Source organism: Podarcis muralis, chromosome 7, assembly GCF_964188315.1.
Source record: "Podarcis muralis chromosome 7, rPodMur119.hap1.1, whole genome shotgun sequence".
In the NCBI taxonomy this organism is placed as follows: Eukaryota; Metazoa; Chordata; class Lepidosauria; order Squamata; family Lacertidae; genus Podarcis; species Podarcis muralis.
Window position 1 is genome coordinate 58,630,540 of NC_135661.1, and position 21,065 is coordinate 58,651,604.

The following is a 21,065-nucleotide window of genomic DNA, read 5'->3' on the forward strand; positions in this document are numbered from 1 at the left end:
GCCTCTTGCTTGGGGACCCAGCTAGGAAATTGCAGCTGGGAAATACACTTCACCATTGCAAGATCCTCATGTCAAAATGCTAGGGAGACGGTCTCCCGGTTTCATTGAAAAAGCAATTTGCGAAGGTGTTCTACAGTCCTGAAGGAACCAAATCTGAAATTAAACCAGGGCTCAGTTTTTATTTTATTTATCACAAGATCTGCATAACACTTGTCCGTTGGCAGATTTGTAAGGCAGCTACGAAAGCACCAGAAAAGACCCAGCAATATTTTTTTTAAAATGATGAGTGTAACAAGCGTGCATTTGCAAACACATGTGTCACATAGGAACACTGAACAGAGAGCCAGGTTGGGCTGTGGCTTTTGGTTTGATCGTGCATTGAGTGGCAAACTTTGGGTTGTTGTTGTGGTTTCTCCTTGTTGGAGCTCCTTTGCTGTTTCAAAAGAGCTGCTTCCCTGCCATGTTCTGAGAAACCTGGGGGCTGTCCTTGGGCCATCTCTGGTGTTGCAACCAGCCCTGAGGCTGCTTTGTGGGTTTCTAGGGCTGGTGCTTTGCTAATATAATCACCCCACAGAGGAGATCACTCCCCTGGAATCAGCCTAACTAATGTGGAAGAACTGTTCTTCTGTAGAGTCACTGGCCTGGATTAGAATATCCTCTCCATCCATTAGGAAAAAATCAGAAGGCCAGGGAAACGCAAGCTCTTCCTCTTGCTTAAAATCTTTTAGAGCCTTCCACCCTTTTACTACTTGGTGTGTGAATGCCATCCTCAAAACTAAGGTTGCCAACTGTTTTTCTATCCTCTGTGCCTGAACCTCTAAAAGAAGCCTTACAGGTATTAGCAGAATAGAAAGCTTATCTCCATGTTGTGAAGAGCTCAGTCTATAGGTTTCTGCAGATTATTCTGATATTAAAGGCAAAGGAGCAGGGCTCCTCCACCCCACCCAGGCCAGCTTGTAACCCCAGTATCCACCTTCTCATTCACACCCAATATTACCAGCCGGTATCCGAAGGCCATTGTACAAATCCAGGTTTGACTGCACTTGGAGTAATGTTTCAGTTCTGGTCACCTCACCTCCAAAAGGACATTGTAGAGTCGATTCAGAAAAGGGCAACCAAAACATTCAAGGGAATGGAGCAACTCCTCTATGAGGAAAGGTTGCAACATTTGGGATTTTTTAGTTCAGAGGAAAGGGCAAATAAGAGGTGACATGATATAAGTTCATAAAATGATGCGTGGCAAGGAGAAAGCGGAGAGAGGAAAGTTTCCCTCCCCCTCTCATAGCACTAGAACTCGTGGACATTCAATGAAGCCAAATGTGAATATTCGGGACAGATATTTAGAAAGTATTTCTTCATGTAGCACATAGTTAACTGTGGCGTTCCCTCCTGTGAGAGGCAGTGATGGCCACCGAGTTGGATGGCTTTAAAAGCGGAATGGACAGATTCATGGAGGAGAAAGCTATCTGTGGCTCCTCGCCATGATAGCTGTGCTCTGCCACTGCTGTCAGAGGGAGTAAATTTCTGAATACCAGTTGCTGGAAACTGCAGGGGGGGGGGGGACGGACAGTGCTGCTGTGCTCAGGTCCTGCTTGCATTCTTCCCATGGGTAGCTGGTTGGCCACTGGGCTAGATGGACTATTGGCAGCAGTGATGGACACTGGACTCTCAAATTTCAGCAGTGCCCTGTGTGATGCAAAAAATCGGCACCCCGCCCACCACCTTTCACGCTCCATTCTACAGCATTAATGTGGTGCCTCTTGCAGTGTGGCGCCCCGTGTGGCCGAACCCTAAAACCGCCTCTGCCAGCAGACATTTATATTTTCATCCAGCTGTTTCTCTGTGTTTCAGCCTCCCCCAATCTGAATGCCCTCCTGGCTGGGGCTGATGGGAGTTGTGGTCCAAAACAGCTAGAGGGTACCCAGGTTGAGGACTGCTGCTGTATTCATTGCTTGTTCTCCTTGCCCCACCTCTTAGTCTCCCTCCCCATTGTCAAAGTATAGATTAAACATGCAGAGCAGCTGACACCCCTCTTATTTGCTTATGCCAACTTGCAAAGTGTCAGATACATTGATGGATTACAATAATAATAATATTATGTTAATATCTTGATACATTTTTTTAATGCCGCCTTGGGTACTCCTGTGTGTAGAAAGACGGGATAAAAAGTCCCCTGCTTGTTTCAAGGATATTAAGAAGCAGCTAATTGGTGCTCAGGTGTCCTTGAGTGTGCTGAGCGCTGGTCTTTTGGAGCATAAGGAGAGACTGTGGCTGTGAATACACTTTGTACTTTCCCCCCCTAGCAGGCTGGTAGTATAAATGTTGTTTGCCTAATTAACAGCCGCTGGATTAGGGACTCAAAAGTTCACTTTATTTTTCAGTCTGTTGATGCGCTTGTGGTTATAGCATGTGATGGGGAGGTCAGGACTCCTGAGTTTTTGTTTTTGGTGTTGCTGCTGATTCAGGGAAGCCAAGGCCTCTTACCTCCACCCCCACAAAACAGGAATTTCTGTTTAGCTGATGTTTTTCCCCCAAATGAAAACCTTGACACAAATGGGGTGATAATCCCTGTAAACAGGATAGTTTAGTTCCTTAATTTTTTACCATACAGTGCTGTTAGTTTATTCCCCTGCACTAAAGGCCCCTCTCCCCTTCTCTGTTTAACAACAAAGCTTACTGTTTTTTTAGAGGACAGGTTGTTGCAAATGCATTTCCCCATAAACAAAACAGGCAAATGTTAGAGGATCTTCCCTGGTGATGCTGATGTTATTGTACAGGGATGATGTTTGTTTTCCCTCCAGGCGCCCTTGGGTTCCTGATCAATCTGCCTGCTAAGATAAACTGTACTGAAGAACTGAGAAATGAAACTTTTAAATGTTCATTAAATCTGTGCTAGGAAAAGGAGCTTGCCTCGTTCTTCACCCACCCTTTTAGTATGGATAAATCGTAATTCATCTCTAAAATGTGAGACTCTTAAGTTTGTGAGTTGCTTGTTGGTGATGGAAAGGCAGAAGCACTGGGTATTTAAAATAATAAAATCTTCCGCTTCCCATGCTGAGCCTTGGCACCAATAGCACAGCCCAGGGTTGGCTTGAGCATGATTGACTCAGATTAAGTCCTGCTTTCCTGGCTGTATTCAAAGCCGTGTGGTCACCTGGTCATGTGCCTCTAAAAGCCACCTGACATGCAAGAACCTAGCAAGTGAAACTTCCTCCGCAACTTATTTGATGCGAGGCTCCAGTGAAAGGCCCAGGGGGAGCAGGACCAATAAAAATAGTTGGCGGCCCTAACTCAGAGTTGCCACTTGTAGCCAAGTATGAGAAGCACCTTTATGAGTTTGATTTGGGATGTGGGATGGCACCTGACTTGGCCCGATGTCTTGGCAGAAGAAAGGTTGCTGAGAGTCAGACATGGATTTTGCAGACTTCCTGGGCTGCTTTCTGAAACCCTTCTGTGAAGTGACCTTGGCCAAGACAGCTCTGCTTATTTGCCTGCTGATGCGTCAGACTTTCCAGGCAAGGTATTTTGCAAGATGTCGTTGGAAAAACACTGTGTGACACGTGTAGCAGTAATAGTGGTGGAAGAACACCTATTGCAATGCCAACGTTTTGGCTCTTGGCACTGTACCAGGCCTTGCTGAAGAGAGGGAGAAAGCCCTGGGCATGGATGGATGGAGTGGCGGCTGAGTCATCCTTCAAAGTTGGCATTGCAGGAGTACCCTTGACGCTGCTCTTTGGGTGATCAGATGCCAAGGAGGAGAGCTGAACTTTTGTACTTTCCATTGAAAAAGGAATCTGGGCAGATGTGGCCTTTCTGTCTTGCAGGGACTTGAGACAAACAGGTGCCTACAGAAATCCCTGTTCTGTGCTCCTGTTAAACCGCCTGCCCTTCCCATTCCACATGTGCAGTCTGCAAAATTTCCCCATTTTGGAACTACGATTACATAAAGGAACAGGCTGAGGGCCAAACTAGTCATCACACCATTTGAGCAATGAGCAATTGTGCAAGTGCTTTTTTATATTTTAAAAACTGGATAGCAGATACGGCATTGGGATTGGGAATGCAGGAGGGTGGATCTGGCAAAGTGTTAAAGGCCCCCTTCCCCTGCATCCAGCAGCATCCTAATCTGCAGTTTAGTACGGACAAGCCAACACCATCCACAAATTGCTAATTGCCTGAATGGTGTCATGTCTAGTATGTGGAGTCCTTTGACCTTGACCTTCGCGATACTCTGTGAAGTGGGCGAGACTGCTCCGCAGCAGATGGTTTGAGGTTTGCATTGGGCTCAACTTGTTGCTTGTTCCAGCGCTTTCCTTCTGATTTCTCAGGGTTGACTGTAAATGTCTTACAGTGTATGGCCGAAGCTGAGGTTGGTTGCTGAAGTGGCATACAAGGTATACACAGCGGGCCCAGGTTCAAAACACTCTCCAGGACATACAGGGAATCCACACAGTTTAGAGGTGACCTAGGAAGCTTGTGCATGCAGATGCTGGGCAGAAGAAAGGGAAGGGAAATAATTTTAAAATGTCATTTTTTAAAAGAGAGGGACTTAATTTAGGGTTAGCCCGTGCATTAAGCAGCACGGCAACAAGCAGGAATTCTGCAAACTTTCCCGCTTATTGTGTTGTGGCTTCCAGAGACTGGGATTCAGAAGCATTATGGCCCCCAGCTGTGAAAGCAGAGCATTAGCTGTTGATAGCCTTGCCCTCCATTAATCTGCCCAATCCTCTTTTAAACCCATCCAAGTTGGTGTGGCCATCACTTTTCATGTTGAACTTGTTGCTCATGAGATGCTGCTGGACTCCAGCTCCCATCATCCTGGCCTATTGAGCATGCTGGTTGAGTCTGATGGGAATTTGAGTTCAAGAACATCTGGCATAGACAATTCTGAGCTAAGTGGACCAATGGTATTAAGGCAACAGCTTCCTGTGTTCCTAAAGCAGACTTTGCCAACCTGGTACCCTCCAGATGTTGTTGGACAACAACTCCCATCAGCCCCAGCCAGCCAACAAGGCTGTACAAAACATTTCACATCCTGTATAGAAAGGGATGAGTGGCATGATCCCAGACAATAATGATAATGTTGATGATGATAATTGTTGTTGTTTCTGTTTCCCTAAAGGAGCCGAGGGTGGCAAACAGCACCCCCCTTAAAAAACAAAAACAAACCCAAACAAATCTCCTCACAGCTGAATAAGTTCAAGGCTGCCATTTGCTTACAGCAGGGGTTTGCTGTCAAGATAGAACATGAGGGCATGGGGCCACAGCACTATACTTAAACCTTTCCTGGGGTTAGGGTAAGAAAGAGAAGTTTAAATATTGCCAGTGCCTCAGAAGAGAGCAGTCTTTTATCTCAGGTAGGCCTGTGTGTTGTCAGTCCCCATAGCAATCCAGCGAGATGTGGGCAAGGCCAGACGGAGGCCCTTCCTTTCAATGCCACATTCATCCCCTGACAAAGGAGGAGACGGGGCCTCTGCTGATAAGGCATATTGTGGCAGAAGAGTCGGCCACATGTGTGAACAGAGAGAGGGCGATAGCAGGGAGTGGTGGCGGTGGGGCAGGCGATTGTCTGGAAAACGTGGAGCGCGTTTTGGTCTGTTCTCAGTCCTAGCGCCATAGCAACCGATCATCGGAGGCCGCAGAGCAAAAGAATGTGCATTGTGTGGCTTCAGCGGTTTTTCAGGCGCTCAGCTGGGATCGATTGGTGGAGGCCGAGTTGTGTCTGCCCCTGCAGGATGGTCTAAGGCTGCCTGCCCCCCCCCCAATTCTCCGTGTGTAGCAAAAAAAGGAGGGGCAATGGTGCGGTTGGCTCCCTGTACTTCCAGTCTCTCAGAAATGGGAGAGTCTTGGCCGAAAAGCGGGCAGGAGAAGTTGTTGCCTCAAAACAGTGAATTAATTGGGGAAGGTGTTGTCATTGTGGGACACAGTCCACCAGGGCATCCTTGAAATGAGGGAGAGCAAGTAGAGGTGTGTGTGTGTGCATGCGCTCAATGCCCATGACTGTGCCTTGGTTCCTCGTGTGTAGGGATTATATGTGTAGGACTATTATGGGAATAAAAAATGTGGGTGGGGGAGGGTTAGAGCCATTTTGGAGGAAATATTACATAAAAATGCATTAAATAAGTTGGATTTGATTCCCTTGCCCCCGATCAACTATGTTTACAGAAGTACATCTGTGAAATTGTGTCATGTTCAGAACAATAGATTTCACCTGGAAATGTCACTGGACAGGCTGGTGCACTCTGCACATGTTTAGCGGTGTTCCCTTCTTTGTTTTGTTGGCTGAGCCCTGGCACTGACTGCAGACTGTAGGGTTGTTCATTTGCCCAGCTGGTTTTTCCTTTGCTCCAGGAAGCTTGCAATGTTTCTTCTTCCTCATACCAGGACCTTAGCAATTAAGTGCTTGGATGCATTAAGCAGCCTTTGATCTGAGCGATGGTCCAAGACTTCTTCCGCTATGCCTTTGGCTGCTGCATCTCCTCTAGGTGGCCAGAAGGGGGCAGAAGCAAACTCAGAACCGAGGGGTGGGGGTGGAATTCAAGCAAACACCCACTGAATATTTTGGTTCTGCCATCACTGGGCATCGCTTTGACCCCTAATCCCTAAGATTGAGGGACCTGGTTCAGTTATTTAGTAACGACAGAAAGGCACTCTGCACAGGCCTTGTGGCACCCTTTTAAAAAAAATTATTCATAGACTGAGCCCTGGCACAAGTTAAGCCCAGAATTAATTTGGAGAGTTAATCAGGGGGTGTATGTGTGTATTTTCAGGTAACTAAAATGAGATCTCAGGTTGGGCTCAAGTCTTAGCCCTTGAATGCTCAGTTCCTCTTTCAGTACCACCCTGGTTTGGTGCCCCAAATATTGCACTGCAGTGCATTGCCTTGGAAACTGCCCGGTTTCCTTTAGGAACTTCTGTTGCCCATGCTGAGCTGGGAAGTACCGTAGTTCCCTCCTGCCCCATTTGACTTCTGCTACCACATTAGCTGGAACCCCTGCTAGGAAGACCTTGGAGGCTATGGAGATAGGAGAGCAGGATCACGCCCTTATGGGGGATGGGCACACCAGGCATGCCACTGAGTCATCCTGGTGGAATGCAGCCTGTGGCCAGATGCCACCCATTGGGAACAAGGTGTGTGTGTGTGTGGGGGGGGAAACATCTGGTTTACAGGAAGGGCTGCTGCTCAGTGTATCCAAAAGGTCCCAGGTTCAATCCCTGATCTGATGGCATCTCCAAGTAGGGCTCAGAATGTCCCTTGCCTGGAACTTAGAGACCTTCTGCCAGTCGGTATAGAGAGTGTTGAATCCTGAGGACCAGTGGGTCTAACTTGTGGCAAGGCAGCATCCTGTATGCTTATGTGACTTGAAGCACAGAGGGGGCGGGGTTTCCCTGTCTGGAAGTCCCTGTCTGGAAGTGCTTCGAGGGGCTAGTGTAGGACTGGGGAGTAGATTGACTGACCCCACCTGAAAGCCACCAGCCCCTTTGGACTGCTTCCTCCTGGACCTTTGAAGGTGACTTCCACCATGCCCCTTCGCAGGCACAGAGATGCACCACTGGGCATTTTTGTGGGAGAGCCATCACTATTGTGCCATTCAAACATGTGTAGTCCTACCCAGGCAAATTCACAGGACTGTAGAAGTGTCTAGTCCCAACTCCCTGCAGTGCAGGAATCACTGGCAAAGAATCCCTGACAGATGGCCACCCAAACTCTGCTTAAAACTTCCAACGAAGGAGTGTCCACCACCTTCCTAGGGAGTCCGTTCCACTCTTACCACCAGAAAGTTATTCCTAGGATTTAGTTGGAATCTCCATTCTTGTCATTGGAATCCATTGGCTTGGGTCATCCCTTCTGAAGCAGCAGAAAGCAAGCTTGCTCAGTTTTCCATGTGACAGCCCTTCAGATATTTGAAGGAGGCTATCATATCCCCTCTGTCTCCTCAGCTGTTAATCCTCTTTAGAAGGGTGTGTGTGTGTGCAGAAGGAACTTCTTTTTTTTCATCTAAGCCAGTTTCCAGAATGAGAAGAGAGGTGTGCCGTTTGAGAGGAAGAGCCCCAGCTGATGGGCAGCAGAATAGCACCTGCTTGGCAAGTAAAATGTCCCAAGGTCAAGCCAGTGGCATCTCCGGTCAAAAGGGTAGCAAGGCTGGGGAAGGCAGTTCCTGTTATTGTTTGTTGCTGTTGTTGTTAATTTTTTACTTGCCCTTCACCAGCAGGTCCTAGGGCAGGTCATAGCCATTTCAAAGTCAGAATTAAAAACAATTAAAACAAATTGCAGCCACTGGAAGAGGGTGGGCCCTGAAAACATACATCTCACGTGTCAAAGGACAGGGTGAAAACAGTGCATCTTCGGCATTCCCCGAAAGCTGCCGTCTGCACCTACCTCTGTGGGGAGGAGGAGGGTTCCATTAAGGGGCTGATAGCTGAGGTAGAGCCAGCCCTTCTCCAACACAGTGCCCTCCATATATTTTGGACTACAACTCCCATCAGCACCTGCCAGCACAGCTGTGTCATCCAAGGCATAAATTGTGCATGCCAATTGCCAGGGCCACGAGGTTGGCAAAGGCTGAGTACTGAGCTAAATGCCGTAGTGGGCTGACTCAACACAGGGTACCTCCATGTGGCAGAATTGTACCCCATTGCCCTATTTGTGATGTTGTAAGGGATCCTAGGGCGCCTGTACCTTATAGATTCTGCTCCGCTCCAATAACACTCAAACAGAGCTATTACATCAGTTGTGTTCTAGGCTTTTTGTTCCTTGGGACTCTTGCATATCTAGTTTAGGAGAGGCAGTTGTGATGCAGCCCCTTCCCGTAGCTCCCTGAGTGATGTGTGGTCTGAATGTGATATCTATCGGTCTATGTCTGTCTGTCTGTCTATCTATCTATCATCTATCTATCTGTCTATCTATCTATCAGCTATCTATCTATCTGGAATTTGCCATATATACATACATATATATACCGTATTTTTTGCTCTATAAGACTCACTTTTCCCCTCCTAAAAAGTAAGGGGAAATGTTTGTGCATCTTATGGAGCGAATGTAGGCTGAACAGCTATCACAAAAGCCAGAACAGCAAGAGGGATTGCTGCTTTCACTGTGCAGCAATCCCTCTTGCTGTTCTGGCTTCTGAGATTCAGAATATTTTTTTTCTTGTTTTCCTCCTCCAAAAACTAGGTGCGTCTTGTGGTCTGGTGCGTCTTATAGAGTGAAAAAAATGGTGTGTGTGTGTGTGTATATATATATGAATGAATATATTCATTATATATTCAAAATATATTATTTTTTTGTTGCAGTTTAATCCTGAATATATCCAAGAACAACCATACTGGTGACCTCCAGTTCCCATCCGTCCAGCAGTACCATGCAGGGACTGATAGGAATTATAGTCCAAAACACCTGGAAAGCCTCCGGTTGAGGAAGGCTGCACAAGAGCATTTCTTTGAGTTTTGCTGTGAACACGATACACTGCCCACGGAAATCCCACAGCAGAGTGTGATTTAGCTGTGAATCCTACACTGGAGGGGATTGCACTCAATAACCCTTTGGGTCTCTTCCAACTCAACAGTTACATTATTAAATTTCTATACCGCCCTTCATCTGAGGATTACAATAGAGAAACACAAAAATGCATACCATAATAATAGACAAAAAGCATACCCCCCGCCAGTATTATTGTTTATTTAATTTCTATGATTCTGTGACTCCCTGGTAGGGAAAGGAGATCACTTGTCCTGCCTGAAATTGAGCTTGTGTGGCGTGGGAAGACTGAGAAGGGACTGGGACATCCCTTCCCTCTCAGATGGTGACCTCTGCTTCCCATCTGCCTAGGAAATATCATCTGGCCCTGGGCTGCTGCATGAACAGGCTCAGTTCCTGCAGCAGGAAGAGTTCCACATGCTGTGTTGCTCCTGGGGTTCCCTCTCCTTGGATGCCGCCCTTCTGTGGCCTAGCCTGCCTTCTCAAGTGGCATCGCAGCATGAAGGCAGGCAGGCAGGCAGGCAGGCAGGCAGGCAGGCAGGCAACCTCCTGCCTTTTGCTGTCTCTCCGGCTCTTCCTGTTCAGCCTGGGAAGTCTCCATTTAGACATAAACCTGTTTGGTAGCTTTTCTAAGAATGGAGGGGAAGGCAGGGAGGCCGACGGGCTGACCCAGGGAGGAGCAGGGGGTGATGATGTGGCAGCCTGCCATCCAGGTGCTAATGCTATAGTGCCCAGCTCTCCTTTAGCCAAGGCCCAAAAGCACACTCTGCCTGAACTCTCCAGGGCGGGGAGATGTGCTGCCCTTGTTGTGCACTGTGGCACAACAAGAAAACCACCCCATTCTCTGGCTCGCTTTGCAGTCGTGAAGTGCCAGTGCAGTGCCCATGAGTGTGTTTCCTGGTGGTGCCCACAGCCTCCCCCTCTCTGGCTGAAATTAGGCTTGAAAGAAGCCATTCATTGTAGTCAACAGGGGGGGGGTTGTAGTACAAACCGGAGGTTTGTATATATTATGAAACAGAAAGTGATTAAAATAAGTATGCAAAGTGAATGCCAACAGATATGAAGGATGTGCAGGTACCTGGATGGACAGCTCATTGGATTACTTCCGGGAGAAAGAAAGGCAGGGAAAATTACTGTTGTGGTATAAGGAAAGAGGCTGGGCACAAAGCAGGAGGAGAAACCGAGATCAAAGTGGATATAATTATTATATTCCATGGTGCAACCTGCTTGGCTTCCGTGGGCGCTGAAGCCATCTACAGAGGTCATCTGAACTTTGCGTCTTCAGGACGCGTGTGGCGATTGTAGCATTTTGGGTGTCGTGTGGGAACCTCAGAGAACCATTCCCCTCTCTTTGCAATGCAGGGACATCCATGCCTCAAAACCAACCCTGGACCTCTTGATGCCATTATTCATAAATCATTTTCTAGAGCACTTTTTGGCATGCGCGGAAGTCCATAGCTATGATCTCATCTATGCTCGGTTGTCTCCTGCTGGCTGTTTCCTCCTCATGCTTGCTGCTTTCCGAACACATGACAAATTTGGCCCCAGGAATCTCCTGCTGCTGCTCCAAGCCGGGCCTGAGTTTTGTGATGTATGAAAATTGGAATGTGTTTGGGGAGAGTGACGGAGCTGGGGTTACAGAGTTCAGGCGGCAACATGCACGTTATTCTTCATTTCGGTGACACATGCTTGAGCAAATGGGAATGTAAGAAAGAAGCATGTGCAAAAAAATTATTTATGCCAGTGCTTATTGGAACTAAAGACCTTCACTTGAACATCCACTTTCATTTGCAGAGGAGAAGCATGTGTATGAGGGATGATCTTGCCACTTCATGGCCTGTGCAAAACCCTCCGGACAAGGGCTTCATAGTGTTGATCATCATGCAGGGTACAGAATGGACAGGAATTAATAAACTATAACTGAAGTAAGAGCAGAGAAAATGAGGTGGGAGGGCTGACAAGAAATATATTATTGGTGCAAGAAAGAAAGTGATCGGGAACTCTGAATTATAGGGGTGGGTCACACATGTCCCTACCCTGACAGTGAATTTTACTGAATGCAGTGGGATTTTCCACTGGAATGGTGGTTGCATGTGTGTGAGCTTGTTCTGTAGGACAATGTTGACTTTGGGACACCAATTGGCAACGTCAAACAGCTGGCTGGATCACACTTGCATGTCTTGTTACATGACAACCACAACATTGCATGTTTGGGATTTTGTTTAGTTTAGTTCAGTTTCCCTTTAGAGACAAGGTGAGCAAGAGGTGACACGGAGAAAGTGAGCAGAGGAATGTTTTCCTCCCTGTCTAATAACACTAGAACTCATGGACATCCAGAAATGACTGGCTCATCTTTTAAAAATGTAAACGATTAAATAGGCCTGTTAGCATAAAAAGGCCTCCCAAGAGATGCCTGAAAGTTCGCAGTGAGGATGTTTTATAGTGCAACCCCTAGTGTGGCTGTGCCATATCATCAATAGTCCAAAATGCACTTGCTTTTCTGTATTACTTCCTCTCCTCTCCCCCAGAATGCAGGGCACAAAGTGCTCCACATCCATTCTCTCAGTAACAGCCTTCCAAGGGTGTCTAGTATTGCTGGGGCCGTAACTTCAGTGGTGTGGCCTGAAAGGCCCTGTTGATTATGATTGCCTGTGGATGCAAAGCGGTGTCACTGTAGGCTGGGTTGGGCAACCCTTTGTCTCTCAAGAGCTACTTTCTCAAGGGGGTAATCTGCCAAGGGGGAGGCTGCATGCTGATGGGGAGGCCACCCTCTTTTCTCTCCTCCACATCCAGAGGACTGCAGGGGGAAGGACTGAGTTTGCAGAGGGCTTCTGAACTTAGGCCAAGGGCTGTGGATTGTCCTCCTTGGCATCTTTGTTGTGAAAGGGTTAAATCAGCCTTTGTCAACCAAGTGCTGCAGCTGGGGCTGATGGGAATTGTAGTCCCAAACCTCTGGAGGGCACCAGGCTGGCAAAGGCTGCCCTGTATACCTTACACTGGAGAACAGAGGGGGAAGCCAGTTCAGTTTTAGACCAGAAGGCCTGTGTAGACACCCTTAAGGAGTTCAATGACTCATCATTTGAACCAGGGACATCCTGGTTCACAGTCTTTTCGGTGCTGCCCCAGCATCACACAGCACCACAATCTAAAGGTGCCTCATTTATGCCAGAGGTTCAGGACCGATGAGCAAGTCTGATTTGAGATGAGCCACTGGCTCTGTCTGGGCATGTTGCTGGCAGAACAAGAGGCTGCAATTGAAAGTCAAATTCAGCAGGAAATCAGCAGCTATTTCTGGAAAGCCTGGGAGGGCTTCTCTCCCTGTTTAGCCTCTTTCTTTTGATATTCTAGTGCCCAATCAGTCTGGGAGAGAATCACAAGAGACAAGGAGCTTGCTTGGGGTGAGTGAGGGGAGCGGGTCACAGTGAAACCATTTTGCTCCTTGGGAGAAGAGCAAGGCAGGTGTGCAACAGTTACCTGCACTTCAGATGCTTCTGTTTTAATTCAGTTCAACTGCTGCAGCTTCCCCCAAAGAATCTTGGGAACTGCAGTTTGGTGCAGGGTGGGGCGGGTGATGATGCTTCAGAAGCCAAGAAGCTCCTAATCACACAAGGCTAAGAGTCAAAGGGGCACGTGGCACGTTAAAGACTATTATGGTTTTCTGCATCCTTTGCCCTACAGGTGTTTTGTACTGAAATAGACCATCACCCCAGGCATTCTGGCTGGAAATTGTCCAAAACATCTGGAGGGCAAGCACCAAGTTGGCAAAAGCTGCCCTACTTCTTCAGAGTCAGCTTAAGAGCTGCATTGTCCAGAGCACCAGGAAGAACTTTTCTTTCTTTCTTTCTTTCTTTCTTTCTTTCTTTCTTTCTTTCTTTCTCTGGAAATATTCTCTCCCACCCCTTTTGCTAATGGCATATGAATGTTTATTTCTGCCTCAATGGTGGTGTGGCTTGATCATCTTATGCCCTGGACTCTAGGTAGCCATGTGCATTACTTCCATTGTGAAGCACCACATTTCAGATCCTCCCCACTGCCATTCCCTGCTTTGCAACTGCTTCTACGTTCCTGACATGTTAGAGCAAGAAACAAACAAAAAAGCAACTTAACAAGCCTGGTTTTTTTTTAAAAGGAAAGAAATGCTCTGAGCATGTGCAGTTACACCTTTGAAGCATAGCACAACAGGAGTAATCAATCAATCAATCAATCAATCAATCAAAACAGAGGGTTTTTGTTATGCTCTGTTGACCCATAAACAAAGTGCAACTACAAAATCACAGCCTCCATGGAGCCCATTACTAATTATTAACACTGGCAAGCTAGCAAGTCTGAGAGGCAGGACAGCATTCTGACTTATTGCTCGCTGTTCTGGGATAGATTTATGAAGTCCCCTTAAGGAAGATGCTCAGTAGGGTCTGTAACAAAGGGAGCCGCCGCCTGGTAAGAGGATAAGTTATGAGTTCTCTAACCTCTTGATAAAAATCTACAGTGGATGAGAGACTGTTTGAATCTCCAAACAGTTACAAAGACAGCACATGCCCTTGAAGGGAACTCTGGCAAATCTAAGATTTTGGAGGATGAAACAATAAAATGAGTGAATGAAATTGCTTTTTTATACTTAGGTATATTAAGGGAATTTGTATATGGCATATGCGCTTGATTGAGGCAGAACCAAGTGAGGCCCAGTGACTACAGGAATGAAATGGAGTTTGATTCTCTGCCTTGAGGCTAAACACATTTATTTGTGAATAAGTACTCTTCTGATGCAGAAAAGGAATACCGTATTTTTTGCTCTATAAGACTCACTTTTCCCCTCCTAAAAAGTAATAATAATAATAATAATAATAATAATAATAATAATATCTTTATTGTCATTGCCCCCTCTCGGGGACAACGAAATTACTTGGCTGCTCCATCCACCCAGGTAGGGCACTCCACACAAAATCAAAACAACTATAAAAACACTAATTAAAACAATACAGTATAATACAGCAAGGAAGATTAGATGACTTTCAAAGTCCAGGCTTCCCATTCAGGGCCGAGATCGCTCTGGAGAAGAAGGGGAAATGTGTGTGTGTCTTATGGAGCGATTGCAGGCTGCGCAGCTATCCCAGAAGCCAGAACAGCAAGAGGGATTGCTGCTTTCACTGTGCAGCAATCCCTCTTGCTGTTCTGGCTTCTGGGATTCAGAATATTTTTTTTCTTGTTTTCCTCCTCCAAAAACTAGGTGCGTCTTGTGGTCTGGTGCGTCTTATAGAGCGAAAAATACGGTATATATATATGGAAAAGAACAAAAAAACCATGAACGTGCTGCAATAGCAACCAGTGCCAGTTCTGCTATGCTCCTACCACCCTCTGTTGGTGGTCATTTTGAGGCAGCAGGGGCTGGGCTAAAGAGCCCTAGACTTGGGCTCAGAGACCCAGCCCTGCTCAGCAGGTAAACAGAGACTGCCTGGACCTGGGTTGCTATAGGGTTTTTATTTTCTATTTTTTGCCCTTTAATAATTTCACACAGGCTGATAAATAAGTATTGTAGAGCAGGGGTAGGGGATGTCTTTCAGCCCACAGGCTGCCTTCTCTTATGGGGAACCTTCCAGGAGCCGTCTAGGGGCAGGTGATAACAGTAGCAACAACAACAACATTTATACCCCACCCATTTAATTGGGTTGCAATGGATGTGGCTATTAACGTTGTACAGTAAGGCTGCATTACAGAGCCACACCATATATTTACAGCATGTCCAACACACATTTAAAGTGCATGACTTCCGCCAAAAGAATTCTGGGAACTGTAGTTTGCTGGGAATTGCCACTGTGAGCAGGGAAGCTAAAGTAAGCTCTGTGAGCGGGGAGCCATGTGCATTGAGTGGCTCTGCCCATACAACCCATCCCCTGCTGCAAAGAAAAGGCAAGGACACATCCTGACTAGGCAAAAGCACTTGAGGGCACGGAGCAGGGCTGGGGAAGGGTGCAGCCTTGAGGGGAGTCCCAACAGCTGGACAAAGAGGCCCAGAGGGCCAAATCATTCACCACTCGCAAGCCTAAGGTTTCCAACTCTTGAAGTGGAAGGTGGCATTTGCCTAGCAGAGTCCCGGTCCTGGCTGCATTTCCTTGAGCTACACTGTAAGGAGAAATCTCAAGATTGAGACCCAGAGATTCATGGGTAATGGTGAGGGAGAAGGGGAAGGCCCAGAAAGAATGCAGGAGTCTCTGTATCTGTCTCAGAAGCCCTGGGCTGGACACAGCCACCTTAAATAGATGATTAGCTTGGCTGGTGTCTGAGGTGGTTGTTTCGTGATGCCATCAAGTTACATATTTTTGGAGCAATATAAACCTAAGTAAAAAGCTCCTGCCTGAAGGAAATTACAGTCGCAAGTAGACAGAGAGAAGGCAAGGCTGAGGAGAGGAATGTCTGTAATTCCACCTAGATGGTTCCTCAGGGTTGGGTTCAGTTGGGGGTGAGCACTGATAAGTCCTCGCCCCCAGGAACTCTCCCCAGGTCATACACCTTACTGCCCCTGCCTCCCACCCCCAACTCAGTGCTCTCCATATGTTTTGGACTATAACTCCCATCAGCCTCAGCAGGGGCTGATGGGAGATGTAGTCCAAAGCATGGCACAGGGGCAGGCATTGGCTTGAGTAGGGTCCCTCTCCATCCTTCCCCCCCCATCCCTGTCTTAGCTCCCCATTTGGTCACCCAAGTGCCAGATGACAATGGCTGTTGCTCCTGGAGAATGAGCCAGCAGCACCTCTTCTCTCTCCCGGCCCTGCATGCTTGGAGCGCCCCTTGCCTGAGTGCCTTGCCGCCTGCCAGATGGCGTGGGCCTGACCTGCCGGGGTCTCCTCTCTTTCTAAGTGGCCTGATGAATATTCAGCTGTGGGGTGGGGGGGTGAGGTTCTCCAGAAGGGTGAAAAGAGGACCCTGACAGCTGGCAATGAAAGGACTGAATTTGCTCTGAAAAGAAAGTAAGAGGAAGAGCTGAGGCTGAGCGGAGTTTAAGAAACAGAGAGTCTGGGAGAGGCAGGCATCCCCAGCTGGAGAAAACTGCTGCAGAGAAAGGAGCCTGCATTGATGGCACACATTTCTGCATTTGGAACTTCTGGCTCTTCAGTCCTGGTGCCTGAAATCTGTCTGTGGGGGAAATTTACTCTGCACGCCCTCAGTTGCACATGGGGATGAGGGCCTCTCCTGTGTGGGGAAACTGCTCCTTGCTATGGGTGTGGGGGACGAGTGTTAGTACAATGGAGTCCAGGCACAATGCAATGTTCACACATGGCAAAGAGGAAAGGGAGGGGAGAGAGAGTCGCAACAGTTCCAACTTGTAGCAAGAGGATCATAGGAAGCGGCCTTATACGGTGGTACCTCTGGTTACATACTTAATTTGTTCTGGAGGTATGTTCTTAACCTGAAACTGTTCTTAACCTGAAGCACCACTTTAGCTAACGGGGCCTCCTGCTGCTGCTGCTGTTGCGCCGGAGCACGATTTCTGTTCTCAACCTGAAGCAAAGTTCTTAACCCGAGGTACTATTTGTGGGTTAGCGGAGTCTGTAACCTGAAGCGTATGTAACCTGAAGCGTATGTAACCTGAAGCATATGTAACCTGCGGTACCACTGTACTGAGTCAGGCTCACTGGTCCATCCTGCTCTGTGTTGTGCAGTCAGGGGACTTCAACCTTTTCAGACCTGGTTTTAACCCAAATGTGCATTTGGGAACCTGTTTTTTTTTTAAAAAAATTACCATATGTTTGCATAGTGCTCCTGTTGCAACCCACCTTGAATCAGGCCCTGTCCCACCCATCTGTTGAAGAGCAGTGGTCTACACACTGACTGGCAGCAAGCGTCTCTCCAGGGGTTCCAGCAGGCATCTCTCCCAGAGACGCCAGCGATTGACTCTGGGACTTTCTGCATGCAAGGCAGAAAGCCTAACTTTCTAAGCTGGTCTTCCTAAGGCTCCCAGAGGGGATTCATGTGTGCACATTTGCAGCTGCTTCCTCACTTTCTGGCTGCTCCTGAGGAGCCTGGAGTGAGGCCACTGTGAGGGGGCTGCCTGAGACAATGCCCCCTCTTACTGTGGCCCTTTTGCCCCCCACCTCCAGTCAACAGGTGAGGAATGGGTGCTCCTGCGAAGCTGCCCAAGTTGTGTACAGTTCACATGTTCGCTACTCACTAGTTGTTACTGTTTTTACATTTCCAAACCTATTCTCAAAGCTTTTTTGTTATTATGCTCCAAAAGGCAAGCCTTTACAGGTGAGCGGTTTCCCGAGTGCTTGCGCAGCCTCAAGCTAAAGCGGTTTTGAATGGGGTACCCTGGGAGGAGGGAATTGGGCCTGCAAGACTCGGCTGTAAGCCTGGAGGGTCCGCGTCCCTTCCTGCCGCCCAGATATTGCGGGGGGGGGGAGGGGCTGGGAAGCGGAGAAGCCCCCCCGCCCGCCCCCTCCATTGTTGCCCGCGCCGCCTTCTGAGGACCCCGACGGCGCTGGCGGCGGCGGCGGCAGCAGGAGCGGCGCTCTCTCTCCTTCGGCGCCCAAACCCTCCCGGGGCGAAGCGGCGGCAGCGGCTGCGCTGGTCCCGCCCCGGCGAGGGAGGCGGCCGACGAGGGATGCTGAAGGAGAAAGGGACGAAGAGGCGCCTCGCCTCACCGTCGAGGGTTGGCTGAAGAAGAAGAGGACGCCGCCGGAGCAGCTGCAGCAGCCGCCCGGAGCGGGCCGGGCCGGGGGTCGGGATGGTGGTCTTCCTCGGGAGGAACCTCCCGTCGCTGCTGAAGCTCTTCAAGAAGAAGGGTGAGCCGGGCGCGGCCGGGGCAGGGAGGCGTCCCGCCGGCGGGCTGGGCACCGGGGAGGGAAGCGAGCGAGCCCGAGACCCCCACCCTCCTCAGTCTTTGTGAACTTCTTCGGGGTCTGCAGCCGAGCGCAGGATCGGGCTTGCCCGGGGATTTCCCATTAAGCCCCCGGCCCTCACCCCCGCGCAAGGGTGCGTAGATTTACTCGAGAGTAAGTCTCACCACCATCCGCTGCGCGCGCGCTTAGGATCGCAGCCCTGCAGTGCAATCCTTACGGGTCTACTCGGAAGTAAGCCCCACGCGCTTCTTTGGAATCGGGACTTTGGGGTGGGGGGTAAACTCGGGGAGGCGGCTGACTTGGGGGGGGGCAGCTGAAAGACCGGAAACTCTGGGCGGCGGAGCTTGCCCTTTGTCACCGTCGGGATGTTCGGCCCGGGGTTGGCTTTGCAAAGGGGGCTTGTGTCTGTGGAGCTTCGGGGAGGGGGCCGGGGGGAGGGATGTGCCACCCTCTGCACGGCGTCCTTGGGATCCGCTGCCTGCGTCTGCCCCAGCCAGCGGTGGGGAATCTGCGTGGTGATGGAGGAAGCATCCCCTACCCCACCCAGCCTGTCTCTCCTGTGTTCTTTTCCAACAGGGTGGAGGTCCGTTCCCCCCACTCCCCGGTTGTTCTCAGTTGCCTTGTTGAAGCCAACAGCATCCAAGCTTTTAGGAAGCAGGGCTTGTTTGCCCATCTCTGCAGCGATTCTGCAGCCTCCTGCCTCTCCCCCCACCTTTCTCCGCTCAGATTTTGTTTTTCTCCTCTTTGGATGCTGGAAGCAAGAGAGGAGGATGAGTTAAATCTGATTCGGCAGGAACTGAACAGTTGCGCGTGTGGCGGCGGCGGGGGGAGCTCCCTTCCCTTTACTCTTTTTTCCCTCTCGCTGGCCGAGGGGTAGAAATTGCAAGGTCAACGCAGCGTTCCTGAAGCATCTCAAGGTGCACTTTGAGAAGCAGCCTAGCCCAGTGGTTAGCCCAGGTGTAACCTTGTGTGGTCTCCCAGTTCCACATGGCTTTTCTTTATCACAATGCTGGCCGTACATTAAATATGTGGCTGTCTGAAGAGACACAGAGATAATTTATGTTCATATTCCCCACCCCAATCTACTGTTTTGCGGGTTTTTGAGACTACAACTCCCATTAGCCCCAGCCAGCATGAGTTGTAGTTCAAAACAGCTGGAGGGGCACCAGGTTGGAGAACATTTTAAAGCACCAGGTATTCTACTTGTGGGAAAAAGTTGCAGGAATCCAGTTGACCTGGGTTCAGAAGTTCTTCTCATTGTAAGGTCAGGCAACATTTAACAAAAGATTGGAGGGACTTTTGCGAACTAAGAGCATTACTTAGAAGTGAGGAGTACCTCCCTTCATGGGCATAGCCAGGATTTTTGTTGGGGGGACAGGCCTTTTGCTTGTGTGGAGGGGGGGCAGAACCCCCACTGTGTATTATTGATTTTTGGGGGGGCAGCTGCCCCTCCCTGCCCCCCCCCGCTACACCCATGCCTCTCTTGAAACTGAAACCATTTTTGGTGACACATCCCACAGCAATATGAACAGCCTTGGAACAACCCCAGCTTCTACGGGCTTCACTGAATAAGGAGGTTTAGGCACATATTAGACCTTTGCATGCTTTTATGTGCTTTGATGGGCAGATCCTGATTCACCTGCTGCCCATATCTGCTCTCAGAACACTACAGTACTGCTAAGTCTCAGTTTAGATGATGAGATCAAGTCCTGTGCAGTTCCTGGTTGCTGTTTGGCATCCTGTCTCTGGTATCCTTTTGACCTCAGAGCCCCTCCCCATTCTGTTCCCCAGCTGTGTGGTTCTCCATGGGTCAGGCACCCTAGACAGGTTCCTTTTGCTTTCCAGAGAGAGGTTGGTGCGGAGAACCTGCTTTATTTGCTTTGTTTTGCATTTGCCCAGGGAAGAGAATGGAGGTATGAGCAATACTTTAGCAAAGAGGCTCCATCAGTATTGATCTTGCTCTTAACACAGAGAACAAAGATGGAGCTTGGGGGGGGGGGGCGAGTGGCAGAACCAAATCCAGTGCAGAGTCAGCATCTCCAGGCCTGCAGGGATCGAGGTGACCTTGGAGAAAAAACGGTTCACTTCTCTCTCATCTCAGCATGGGGCTGGGGGCCTTGTGTAGGCAGGGAGATTCTCCCATTCTTTATTTTGTCTGGGTTTTCTGTGTGTCGGCGATGATGAAGCTGTGGCCCTCCAGATGTTGTTGGACTCCATCCTCTGACATGACCAGTGGGCAGGGATGGTGGGAGCAACTCCCGAAGGGCCACAGGTGCTCAAAGCTTTTCTTAGCTCCTGTTGAAATCTTGTGATGTTGGTAGTCTTTTAGGGGTTGGTGTGTGGAGTTCCCTGCTCCCATTCCATAGCCCAGTCCACTGAGTTCTTAGCCAAGGGGCAGATCCTGGTAGCTCATATCCGGCAGGCACTTTTCTGCTTGTTGTCTCTCCTGATGACTTCAGGCTCTCCAGCAATGAAGCAGTCTCTTTCCTGTGGGCTTGGAATGAACTTTCTGCGTTAAGGTTGAGCCTCTCATCATCAAGACGCAGAGGAATGTTAAGTAGCCTAATTGCTAGCTTTGTGTTTGTTTCTGATTGATGCTTAGCGCTTGAGAGGCACATAATTGCTGCCATGTTTAGAGGTTCAGTCTTCAGCATCCCAAATATGAAAGGATATTGGGGGTGCGAGCTGGGAAGGACTTCCCTTCTGGGATATTGCCGGGTGTGGGCTATGGCAGGGGTGGGGAGATGGGCCAC

At 48.9% G+C, this 21,065-nt stretch overlaps 1 protein-coding gene across 3 annotated transcripts in view; it reads left to right on the plus strand.

The window, feature by feature from the left end:
- Positions 1 to 21,065, plus strand: part of NHSL3 (NHS like 3) — a 56,087-nt gene that overhangs the window by 21,229 nt on the left and 13,793 nt on the right. The window contains exon 1 of one of the 3 annotated variants that reach the window (XM_028739128.2): positions 17,941 to 18,255. The exons of the other annotated variants lie outside the window; for them this stretch is intronic. Coding sequence (XP_028594961.2) covers positions 18,198 to 18,255 — 58 coding nt within the window. The 5' untranslated portion in view covers positions 17,941 to 18,197. Of the gene's footprint in view, positions 1 to 17,940; positions 18,256 to 21,065 lie in introns of those variants that run through there. 3 annotated transcript variants of the gene reach the window in all.